The 12,617-nt window shown below is 46.3% G+C and overlaps 2 protein-coding genes and 1 long non-coding RNA gene across 6 annotated transcripts in view; 2 read left to right on the top strand and 1 right to left on the bottom strand.

The window, feature by feature from the left end:
• WSB2 (WD repeat and SOCS box containing 2) overlaps positions 1 to 12,617 on the top strand; it is an 81,498-nt gene that overhangs the window by 34,314 nt on the left and 34,567 nt on the right. The gene's annotated exons all lie outside the window — the stretch shown is intronic.
• Positions 1 to 12,617, top strand: part of VSIG10 (V-set and immunoglobulin domain containing 10) — a 49,763-nt gene that overhangs the window by 33,920 nt on the left and 3,226 nt on the right. The window contains exons 6-9 of one of the 3 annotated variants that reach the window (XM_015152928.3): positions 5,419 to 5,712; positions 7,660 to 7,770; positions 8,062 to 8,077; positions 10,829 to 11,037. In XM_015152928.3, the coding sequence (XP_015008414.2) occupies positions 5,419 to 5,712; positions 7,660 to 7,770; positions 8,062 to 8,077; positions 10,829 to 11,037 (630 nt within the window). Of the gene's footprint in view, positions 1 to 5,418; positions 5,713 to 7,659; positions 7,786 to 8,061; positions 8,078 to 10,828; positions 11,038 to 12,617 lie in introns of all 3 variants that reach the window. The other 2 variants (XR_013401534.1, XR_013401535.1) reach the window with 2 other exon arrangements.
• Positions 65 to 1,259, bottom strand: LOC144333138 (uncharacterized). Its single transcript, XR_013401536.1, has 2 exons — positions 988 to 1,259; positions 65 to 287 (listed from the first exon to the last, which is right to left on the bottom strand). It is a non-coding gene; the product is annotated as an uncharacterized LOC144333138 (long non-coding RNA).

The following is a 12,617-nucleotide window of genomic DNA, read 5'->3' as shown; positions in this document are numbered from 1 at the left end:
TCATTCCTTTCAAACTTTAGAGATGCTTCGCTCAAGCTTCTTCGTTCTAGTCCAAGCTATTTTCCGCTTGACAAATACTAATTGGGCACGTGCTATGTGCCAGGTACAGTTTCTACGTGCTGAGGGTGGAGCAGTGAACAAGACAGATGAGGTTCATCATCTTTTGTGTCTGTCCATTTACTGTTGCTGTAAAGGAATACCTGAGGCTGGGTAGTTTATAAAGAAAATTGTTTGTTTGTTTGTTTGTTTTTGTTTTTTTGAGACAGAGTCTTGCTCTGTTGCCCAGACTGGAGTGCGGTGGCACAATCTTGACTCACTGCAACCTCCATCTCCCAGGTTCAAGTGATTCTCCTGCCTCAGCCACCTGAGTAGCTGGGACTAAAGGCATGCACCACCATGCCTGGCTAATTTTTGTATTTTTAGTAGAAATGGGGTTTCATCATGTTGGCCAGGCTAGTCTCGAACTCCTGACCTCAAGTGATCCACCTGCCTCAGCCTCCTAAAGTGCTGGGATTGCAGGTGTGAGCCACTGGGCCTCGCCGAAAATTAGTTCATTTGCTCATAGTTTCATAGGCTGTGCAAGAAACATGGCACCAGCATCTGCTTGGCTTCTGGTGAGAGCATCAGGCCGCTACTGCTCATGACAGAAGGAAAAGGGGAGCCAGCTTGTGCAGAGATCCATAGTGAGAGAGGAACCAAGAGAGAACGGAGGTGCCAGGCTCTTTTTAACAACCAGTGCTTGCTGGGCGCAGTAGCTCACACCTGTAATCTTAGCACTTTGGGAGGCCAAGGCTGGTAGATCACTTGAGGTCAGGAGTCTGAGACCAGCCTGGCCACATCATGAAACCCCATCTCTACTAAAAATACAAAAATTAATCAGGCGTGGTGGTGCGTGCCTGTAGTCCCAGCTACTCGGGAGGCTGAGGCAGGAGAATTGCTTGAAACCAGGAAGCGGAGGTTACAGTGAACAAGATTGTGCCACTGCACTCCAGCCTGGGTGACAGAGTGAGATGCCATCTCAAAAAAAAAAAAAAAAAAACAACAACCAGCACTAATATTAGATTGGTGCAAAAGTAACTGTGGTTTTGCCATTGAAAGTAATGACAGGCTGGGCATGGTGGCTCATGCCTGTAATCCCAGCACCTTGCGAGGCCGAAGCGGGCGGATCATGAGGTCAGGAGATCGAGACTATCCTGTCCAACACAGTGAAACCCTGTCTCTACTAAAAATACAAAAAAAAAAAAAAAAAAAAAAAATAGGCATGGTGGCAGGTGCCTGTAGTCCCAGCTACTCAGGAGGCTGAGGCAGGAGAATGGCATGAACCCAGGAGGCAGAGCTTTCAGTGAGCCAAGATCACGCCACTGCACCCCAGCCTGGGCGACAGAGCAAGACTCCATCTCAAAAAAATAAAAGAAAAATAAAAGGAAATAATGACAAAAATTGTAATTACTTTTGCACCAAGCTAATAGAATGAGAATTCACTTATCCAAATACCTTCCATTAGGCCTTACCTCCAACATTGAGGATCAAATTTAAACATGAGATTTGGAGGGGACAAACATTCAAACTATAGCATCTAGTTATGTAACAAATTACTCTCAAACATAGTGGCTTAAAACAAGAATAACCATATATTATCTGACGATTTCTGTGGGTCAGGAATTCAGACAGGGGACAGTGGGCATTGGGGATGGTTTGTCTTGGCTCTGTATGTCTGGGGTGTCAGCCGGAAGATTTGAAGGTTGGGGGGCTGAAATCACTTTTGAAGTCCTCACTCCCATCCCTGGCAACTATTTCTTCTCCATGTGGGATTCTCCATAAGGCTCCTTGAATTTCCTGCCAACATGGCGGCTGGCTTCCCCCAGAGCAAATGATCCAAGATGGAGTAAGTCAAGCCGATGCTATCCTTTCTATGACCTAGCCTCAGGAGTTACATGGGATCCCTTCTGCACACTCTGTGTATTAGAAATGAGTCCAGCCCACATTCAAGAGAACTGGGGAGAATTAGTCACCACTTTTTGAAGGGAGGAGTGTCAGAGAATGTCTGTACATATTTTTAAAACCATAACCATTCCTCTTTCACAGAGCTTATTATCCTGGGTGGCATGGAGGTAGAAGGAAGACAGAAAGTACAAAAACAAGTAAGATAGGTCCAGATATGATAATAATTATGAGGATAATAAAATGGTATGTATAAAAGAGAGATCTTTATAAGAAGAGGGACACTTTTCCTAGGGTGGCAGGGAGGTCTCCTTGAGGTGGTAATCTATCCTTTGAGAAGGAGCTGGCTAGGTGAAGACCGTGGTCTGAATGTTCCTGGCGGAGGCAATAGCAAACGCAGGGGCCCTGAGGTGGAAACAAATTTGGCATTTGAGGACCCGAGAGAAGACCTGTGTGACCGGGGCGTTGTGTGTAAAATACTGATAAAGCTGGATGGAGGTTGGGGGTTCAGTTGTGTCCCCCGAATAGGTATGTTCAAGTCCAAACCCTAATACCTGTGGATATGACTTTATTCGGAAAGAGTCTTTGCAGATGGAATCAAGTTAAGATAAGGTCATACTGGATTAGAGCGGGCTGTAATTCAATGACTGGTGTATTTCTTTGTAAGAAGAGAGAAGGCCCAGCGTGGTGGCTCACGCCTGTAATCCCAGCACTTTGGGAGTCAGAGGTGGGAGGATAGCTTGAGGCTACAAATTTGAGACCAGCCTGGGTAACACAGACCTTGTTTCTACAAAAAATAAAAAATAAATAAGGTAGCTGGGCATGGTGGTATGCACCTATAATCCCAGCTACTGGGGCGGCCGATCTAGGAGGTTGAGGCTGCAGTGAGCCAATATTGTGCCACTGCACTCCAGGCCTGGGTGACAGAGTGAAACTCTGTCTCAAAAAAAAGTGGGGGGATGGGCGAAGTTAAGGGAGATGAGAAGTGCCAGGATCAGTCAGGCATGGTGGCTCATGCCTATAAACCCAGCACTTTGGGAGGCCGAGGACAGGCAGATTGCTTGGGCCTAGGAGTTTGAGACCAGCCTGGGCAACACAGCGAAACCTCATGATATGGTTTGGCTTTGTGTCCCCACCCAAATCTCATGTTGAATTGTAACTCCCAATATTGGCGGAGGGACCTGGTGGGAGGTAATTGGATGATGGGAGTGCATTTCACACAAACACTAACACTAACAACAGGTGATGAGCAGGAAAAAAAAAAGGGTCCGTGCATAATTTTCATGATATCTACCACCACAGAGAAGCAAACATGTCCTCACATTCAAAGCCATCCTGGGCTGAATTTGGCCCACAGGCTGCAGGTCGCACAAGCTTGCTCTAGAGCGTCCAGAAGGAACCAGCTCTGCCAACACCTTGATGTTAACCTTGATGTAAGATCATTCCAGACTCCTGACCTCCAGAACTGTAAGAGAATAAATGTGCTTCAAGCTACTAAGTCTGTCACAATCTGTTACATCAGCAATTGGAAACAAATACAGCTGCCCTCTTGTCCCCTTGAAATCCTTGTTAGATATGTGTCCATTTTTTATATGATCAGTACAGTTTTTGTATGTAGTAGTATATAGCATAGAAGGAAAGCTTGTGGATACAGGAACCAGTTTATCCTGGTTTGCCCAGAACTCTCCTGGTTTTAGGACTGAAAACTCCACAGCCTGGGAAAACTCCACGTCCTGGGCAGACTGGGACAGTTGATCACTCTGTATCATAGCTGCATTTCCTATTTAGTTCTGTAGCATTGAGCAAATTACTTAACTTTCTCTGTGCCTCAGTTTCCTTATCTGCAAAATGGGCATAATAACAGGGTTGCTGTGAGAGTGAATTGGGTTAATATGTGTAACAGTGCCTTGCCCACAGTAAATGCTTAGTTAATGTTAGGCTTATTATTATGTAAGACCAGGTGTGGTACAGAAATTTCTGGAGTTGGCCAGGTGCGGTGGCTTATGCCTGTAATCCCAGCACTTTGGGAGGCCAAGGTGGACAGATCATTTGAGGTCAGGAGTTCGAGACCAGCCTGACCAACATGGTGAAACCCTGTTTCTACTAAAAGTACAAAAATTAGCTGGGTGTGGTGGTGGGCACCTGTAATCCCAGCTACTTGGGAGGCTGAGGCATGAGAATTGCTTGAATCTGGGAGGCGGAGGTTGCAGTGAGCCAAGATCATGCCACTGCACTCCAGCGTGGGCAACAGAGCAAGACCTTGTCTCAGAAAAAAAAAGAAAAAAGAAAAAATTTCTGGAGTTGCTTCATTAGGAAGGAAAGGTAGTGTTCCTCCCTTATCCATAAGGGATATGTTCCAAGATCCCCAGTGGATGCCTGAAACCATGGGTAGCACTGAACCCTATATGTACTATGCTTTTTCCTATACATAAATACTTATGATAAGGTTAATTTATACATTAGGCACAATAAGAGATTAACAATAGTAACTAATAATAAATAGACAAGTATAACAATATACGGTAATAAAAATTATGCGAATGTGATCTTTCTCTCAAAATATCTACTCAGCCTTCTTCTTGTGATGAAGAAAGGCTCATTCAGGATGGTGCAAGATTTCATCACACGACTCAGAACAGTGTGCAGTTTAAAACTTAGGAAATTGTGAATATTAAAAGTACTGCAAGAAAAGAAAAGATAAAAAGTTTATGAATTGGCCGGGCATGATGGCTCACACCTGTAATCCCAACACGTTGGGAGGCTGAGGCAGGTGTTTGAAATTAGCCTGGCCAATATGGTGAAACCCCATCTCTACTAAAAATACAAAAATTAGCCAGGCGTGGTAGCTCACGCCTGTAATCCCAGCTACTCGGGAGGCTGAGGCAGGAGACTCTCTTGAACTCAGGAGGCAGAGATTGCAGTGAGCCAAGATTGTGCCACCGCACTCCAGCCTGGGTGACAAAGTGAGACTCCATCTCAAAAAAAAAAAAAAAAAAAAAGTTTATTTCTGGAATTTTCCATTTCATATTTTTGCACTGTAGTTGACCATGGTAACTGAAACCTCAGAAAGTAAAATCACGGATAAAGGGGACTGGGGCCGGATGCGGTGGCTCACGCCTATAATCCCAGCACTTTGGGAGAGGCTGAGATGGGCAGATCACCTGAGCTTGAGAGTTTGAGACCAGCCTGGGCAACATGGTGAAACCCTGTCTCTACTGAAAATACAAAAATTAGCCACGTGTGGTGGCACACGCCTGTAATCCCAGCTTGGGAGGCTGAGGCAGGAGAATTGCTTGAACCCGAGAGGGAGGCAGAGGTTTCAGTGAGCTAAGATTGTGCCACTGCCCTCCAGCCTGGGCAACAGAGCAAAAACTCCATCTCAAAAAAAAAAAAAGAAGACTACTGTATTTTTCTTGCAGATCTCAGTTCATGACTTGAATCTCTAACATTTGTCTTTCTTTACCTTCTGATCACCAGGGGGTCCCTCCCTTCTCTCTGAGCCCATGAAGACTTGCTTCGTTGGAGGCAATGTGACACTTACCTGTCAGGTGTCTGGGGCCTACCCCCCTGCCAAGATCCTGTGGCTGAGGAACCTTACCCAGCCTGAGGTGGTCATCCAGCCCAGCAGCCGCCATCTCATTACCCAGGACGGCCAGGACTCCACCCTCACCATCCACAACTGCTCCCAGGACCTGGATGAGGGCTACTACATCTGCCGGGCTGACAGCCCTGTAGGGGTGAGGGAGGTGGAAATCTGGCTGAGTGTGAAAGGTGAGTGGTGGAACTGAGCCTGAAGGAGGAGGGTTCAGAGCTTCAGAGCACCTAGCACCAGCATGGGGACAGCCTGGTGCCTCCCTGCACGTGGGTCACTGCCAACTGGGAGAAGGCATATCCGCTTGCTTATGACTTGACCAGGTGGCTGGAATACATTATTATCCAACCCCAAACTCACTAATATTTACATAGGTAGCAAAAATTACATACTATCTATACACACCAAAGAATAGATATCTAGTGTGTATCAGTTGTGAAGCATAACAGCAAAAGGAACACCTAAGAAACTGTCATCCCATTTAGGATATAGTACCAACATGCATTAGGTTACTGGTATGTCTCAGGGCCAGATTTGGAAACAACAATAGGACTGGGCGCGGTGGCTCACGCCTGTAATCCCAGCACTTTGGGAGGCCGAGGCGGGTGGATCAGTTGAGGCCAGGAGTTCGAGACCAGCCTGGCCAATATGGTGAAACCCCATTGCTAGTAAAAAAACAAAATTACTTGGGAGGCTGAGATAGGCAGATCACCTGAGGTTGGGAGTTGGAGACCATTAACTGGGCATGGTGGCAGGTGCCTATAATCCCAGTTACTCGGAAGGCTGAGGCAGAATCACTGGACTCTGGGAGGTGAAGGCTGCAGTGAGCCAAGATTGTGCCACTGCACTCCAGCTCGGGCGGCAGAGCAAGACTCCATCTCGAAAAGAAGAAAATAACAATAGAACTTTAAAAACAGGATGCCTGGTTAAATTTGAGTTTAGAAAAATAATTTTTTTTTTTTTTTTTTAGTATAAGTGTGTTCCAGATATTTCATGGGACATACTTACACTGAAAAACTATTCATTGTTTATCTGAAATCCAAATTTCACTGGGCATACTGAATTTTACCTGGGAACCCTCCCTGTAGGCCTAGTCTCATCCTGGGCCCCTCTTGAAAGGTAACCACGGTCCTGAATTCTAATTTTTACTATAGATGTCTATTTTTATTTTATTTTTTATAGAGATGGGGTCTCTCCATGTTGACCAGGTTGGCCTTGAACTCCTGGGCTCAAGTGATCCTCCCATCTCAGCCTCCCAAAGTGTTGAGATTACAGGCATGAGCCACCACACCTGGCCTCTTTCTTTCTTCCCTTCCCTTCTCCCTTTCCCCTTTTCATCTCCCTTTTCCCTTTCCTGCCTTCCTTCTTTTCTTTCCTTGCCCTTCCCTTCCCACACCTTCCCTCCCCTTTCTTTCTTTTTCTGAGACGGAATTTCACTCTTGTTGCCCAGGCTGGAGTGCAATGGCGCAATCTTGGCTCACCACAACCCCCACCTACCGGGTTTATGCGATTCTCATGCCTCAGCCTCCCGAGGAGCTGGGATTACAGGCATGCACCACCACACTTGGCTAATTTTGTATTTTTAGTAGAGATGGGGTTTTACCATGTTGGTCAGGCTGGTCTCAAACTCCTGACTTCAGGTGATCCGCCCTCCTCAGCCTCCCAAAGTGCTGGGGTTACAGGCGTGAGCCACCATGCCCAGGCTCTAGTACCAATTCTTAAATAGTGCTTCCTTTGCTCAATACCCTGTCATATATCAAGTATATTTACGTGTGGACCTGTTCCTGGATTCTCTGTTCTGTTCCATTGATCACTCTGTTTATCATGGCATTGATAACTCTCACACTCTTACTTACCATGGCCTTATAAATAGTCTCAATGTTTGGCAGACAGAGAGATTTTAACTTTCCATTGTTTTTTCACATTCCCTGCTCCATCTCATCCCCACAAACTCTCTGAGGTTGGGTGATAAAATATTTATCTGGCATTACAGACAGGTCATAAGCCGTACCCAAGGTCAGCAATCAAGATAAGACAAGAACTGGATCCACGCAGAGAAAGGAAGGTGGTGTTCTGATTGCACACATATCTGATGGAAGAATCAACGGTGTGATTTGTCTTTACAGAACCTGTAAATATCGGGGGGATTGTGGGAACCATTGTGAGTCTCCTTCTGCTGGGACTGGCCATTATCTCAGGGCTTCTGTTGTATTACAGCCCTGTGTTCTGCTGGAAAGGTAAGAGCTCCCTGGGTCCCTTAGCTTCTCTTCCAGGCTTTTGAAAAGGTGCGGGTTGGGGAAGGATGGCCCCTGTCATGCGCCCACCTGAAGTTCTGTTCTCTGGGCTTCTTCGTTGGGTCGAGATGTACAGTAATAAGTCATCTAGGTACCATCCCGGGACACCCTATCACCTGTCACATTGAGTCAGTTTTCTTATTTGTTCCTCTAGTAAATGTTAGCCTGAATAAGAACCTGTGAGGTTGAAGTGGATGTTACTGGATATTAATGGTTTTTCCTTTCTCTCTTCAGTAGGAAACACTTTCAGGTGAGTGTTCCCTAGACTCAAACCCATTCCCACCATCTGTCTTCACTTCTGTTTTGTTCCCTTCCTTTCATAAGAACAATAATAGCAACTACCACTGAGGACCTACAATGTACTAGACACTGGTGTAGGGGTTTTATCAGGTATTCTTATAAACCCTTTCATCATCTCCTCACGGTGGTGGTGACGTCTCCATTTTCCAGATAAGGGGATGGAGGCTCAATGAAGTAATTTCTGCAAGCTCATTCTGGAAGAAAGCAGCAGTGCCTTCTTTCAGGTCCAGGTCTAATCAATTCCAAAGTCTGTGTTCTTTTACAATGCCAAACCTCAGGGCTGGACACATTGCAGGTCTGTCATTGAGACAGAAAGACAATGTGTACATTTTGAGCCAGTCATTCATGCATTTGTTTTATTTAATTTTCTAAAAAGAGCTAAAAGAAAGAATCAATCATGGTCTTAGAGTTTTTTGTTTTGTTTTGTTTGTTTTTTGTTTTTTGAGACAGAATCTCGCTCTCTTGCTCAGGCTGGAGTGCGATGTCGGCTCACCACAGTCCCTGCCTCCTGGGTTGAGGCCATTCTCCTGCCTCAGCCTTCCGAGTAGCTGGAATTACAGGTGCGCACCACCATGCCTGGCTAATTTTTGTATTTTTAGTAGAGACGGGGTTTCACCATGTTGGCCAGGCTAGTCTTGAACTCCTGGCCTCAAGTGATCTGCCCACCTCGGTCTCCCAAAGTGCTGGGATTACAGGCATGAGCCACTGCACCCAGCCAGTTTTACAGTGTTTTGGAAGACTACTATGAGCATGCCTAGAAACCCCTCCCAAAAGGAAACCCCAGTAGGGGCAAAGGAACCAAATGGAACTTGTATATTACATTTCCTAAGGAGATTCTGGGTGGGAGCAGAGTACTCTTCTCTATGATCCTATGGAAAAACAGTTCTTTACCTATTCATAACAACAGGATGTTATTGTTCTGGGACCATCTTTCGTAGCAAAACATTACCTTTACTGCCCTGTATTGGAGGGCCATTCTCTCAGTAAGTCTGTCATTCCCTGGGCTTGTTTCTCACCGGAGGCATCAGTGTGGTATAGGAGGAAAAGGCATTGAGACCATTCATTGGACCTGGGTTCAAATGACAGCTGTGCCATTCCCAAGCCCTGTACCAATAGAAAATCCCTGACCCTCTCTGAGCCTTCGTCTCCTGATCTGTTTCACCAAGGGGTTTGTGAAGATTAAATGAGAATGTAACACAGCTCCTCGGGCAGGTGACTGACCTGTGACTTTCATTCTTTCTTCCTTAAGAAATGCATAGTCCAGGCTGGGTACAGTGGCTCATGCCTGTAATCCCAGCACTTTGGGAAGCCAAGGCGGGCAGATCACCTGAGGTCGGGAATTTGAGACTAGCCTGACCAACATGGAGAAACCCCGTTTCTACTAAAAATACAAAATTAGCCGGGCATGGTGGCACATGCCTGTAATCCCAGCTACTCAGGAGGCTGAGGCAGGAAAATCACTTGAACCCAGGGCGGGGAGGTTGTGGTGAGCCGACATCGCGCCACTGCACTCTAGCCTGGGCAGCAAGAGTGAAACTCCGTCTGAAAAAGAAAGTTTGTTTTGCTGGGTGCGGTGGCTCATGCCTGTAATCCCAGCACTTTGGGAGGCTGAGGTGGGTGGATCACCTGAGGTTGGGAGTTCGAGACCAGCCTGACCAACATGGAGAAACCCCATCTCTATTAAAAATACAAAAAAATCAGCCAGGTGTGGTGGCGCATGCCTGTAATCCCAGCTACTCGGGAGGTTGAAGCAGGAGAATTACTTGAACCTGGGAGGCGGAGGTTGCAGTGAGCTAAGATTGTGCCATTGCACTTCAGCCTGGGCAACAAGAACGAAACTCTGTCTCAAAAAAAGAAAAAAGAAGAAATGCACAGTCCAGGCCGGGCACAGTGGCTCATGCCCTATAATCCCAGCACTCTGGGAGGCCAAGGTGGGTGGATCACCTGAGGCCAGGCATTAGAGACCAGCCTAGCCAACATGCTGAAACCACGTCTCTACTAAAAATACAAAAATTAGCCAGATGTGGTGGCGCACGCCTTTGGTCTCAGCTACTTGGGTGGCAGAGGCAGGAGAATTGCTTGCACCCAGGAGGTGGAGGTTGCAGTGGGCCAATATCGTGCCACTGCACTCCAGCCTGGGCAACAGAGCAAGACTCCATCTTAAAAAAGAAAAAAAAAAAGAAAAGAAAAAGAAATGTATAGTCTGAAATGCAAAGTCTGGCTGGGTAGGCAGAGCTAGTGAGCTGACAGTAAATGAGCTACAGTGTGGACTCTAAATGCAATCATTAATTTAGGTCTTTAGCGGGAGAGAGAGGACTTTACCTGTGTCTTCCAAAATGAGGAGGGGGACAGATTTCGGTAAGTAGAGCAGAATGAGGGCATTTCAAAAAGGAAAAACATTTGTCTACCAGCTGTAAGGGGACATGAAATGGTAGATGCCTGGGACATGGTCACCTGCCCGAGGAGCAAGGGAGTAATAAAACAAACCCAGCATGAGATACCATCATCTGAAGCAATTTGTGGCAGCATCTCTCTCTTTGGTTACCACACCATCATCTCATTACTTCACCAAGCTGAGTGCCTGAGGAATTTTCCATATTACTAATGGGGTCGCAAAAAATCTAGTGTTTCCTATTCAGTGAGGGCTGAAGTTGGGAAAAATAGGAAATCTTCTTGATTATTTTTTCCCTTTGGAAATTAGGGGACAAAACATGGATGATGTCATGGTTTTGGTGGATTCAGAAGAGGAGGAGGAGGAGGAGGAAGATGCTGCAGTAGAGGAAGAGGAGGAAGCACATGAGAGAGAGGAGTTGCCAAAAGAAATACCTAAGCAAGACCACATTCACAGAGTGACCGCCTTGGTGAATGGGAACATAGAACAGATGGGAAATGGATTCCAGGATCTACAAGGTAAGCTCTTTTTCCTTAAACAAATAAACAGAAAACAAACAAAGGCATGTTGGCTCATGTCTATAATCCCAGCATTTTGGGAGGCCAAGGTGGGAAGATCACTTGAGCCCAGAAGTTCGAGACTAGCCTGGGCAACATAGTGACACTCTGTCTCTACAAAAAAAAAAAAAAAAAAAGAAAGAAAGAAAGAAAGAAAAATTAGCCAGGCATGGTAGTGTGCACTTGTGATCCCAGCTACTTGGGAGGCTGAGGCAGGAGGATCGCTTGAGTGTAGGAGGTCCAGGCTGCAGTGAGCTATGATCACGCCACTGCACTCCAGTCTGGGCAGCAGTGGGACACCTGTCTCAAAAAACAAACAAAAAAACAAAACAAAACAAAAAAGCCCACAAACCTCTGAACTGCAGTGAGCTTCTCAGCAGGAAATCTCTAAGGGGTGAGTTTGGTTTTTTAAAGGCTGGGGAAGATAGCTAAACTTTAGTCTAGAACCTGAGACTACTGTCAACTACCAACATGAAAATCAAATTGACACACTCTTATCAAGGTCCTGGTCTAGGGTAGGCACAATATTGGCATTGTGGGAGAATAGAAAAGAGAAACTGTTAGCGTCTTCATGCAGGGGCTTTACAAGACCAGTTCAGACCGGGTGCAGTGGCTCACGCCTATAATCCCAGCATTTTGGGAGGCTGAGGTAGGTGTATCATTTGAGGTCAGGAGTTTGAGACCAGCCTGGCCAACATGGTGAGACCCCCCCATCTCTACTAAAAATACAAAAATTAGCTGGGCATGGTAGGTGCATGTAATCCCAGCTACTTCGGAGGCCGAGGCAGGAGAATCACTTGAACCCGGGAAACGGAGGCTGCAGTGAGCCGAGATTGAGCCACTGCACTTCAGCCTGGGTGATAGAGTGAGACTCTGTCTCAAAACAAAACAAAACAAAAAAAACCAGTTTAGGTGAACAAACTAAAACCCACAGGGGAAATGGAAACAGGAGCAAGACTGAACCAACACTTTGAGAGAGCAGTAGAAGAGCTGCTGCAGAAAGATATTTGATTAATTGCCTGATGGACAATATTTAAAAATTATAGGCGTGGTGGCTCATGCCTGTAATCCCAGCACTTTGGGAGGCCAGAGTGGGCGGATCACTGGAGCCCAGGAGTTTGAGAGCAGCCTCAGCAACATGGCAAAACCCGTCTCTACTAAGAGTACAAAAAATTAGCTGGGTATGGTGGCATGTACCTGTAGCCCCAGCTACTTGGGAGGCTGAGGTGGGAGAATCCCCTGAGCCTAGGAAGTTGAGGCTGCAGTGAGCTGAGATCGTGCCACTGAACCAAAAATTATAGGACCTCAGAGAAAGATAAGAGCCTGGAGGGGTGCACTGGTCAGGGGAAGCTTTATGGAAGAGGTGGACATGAAGCAAGGCTTTAGGACGGCTGAGTTGGAATAAGCAGAAAGGAGAGAGGGTGTTTCAGGTGAGGGCAGGGGCGTGAGCAGAGGACATGAAGGATGGCTGGTATCAAGCATGCCTAGAGGTTTTGAGTGTAGAAAACAGGTGAAAAGGGGAAAACACACCCTACCCCACC

The sequence above is a fragment of the Macaca mulatta genome, chromosome 11 (genome assembly GCF_049350105.2).
Source record: "Macaca mulatta isolate MMU2019108-1 chromosome 11, T2T-MMU8v2.0, whole genome shotgun sequence".
Taxonomy (NCBI): Eukaryota; Metazoa; Chordata; class Mammalia; order Primates; family Cercopithecidae; genus Macaca; species Macaca mulatta.
The sequence above is the reverse complement of the archived record's forward strand: the minus strand, read 5'-3'. Positions and strand labels throughout refer to the sequence as shown.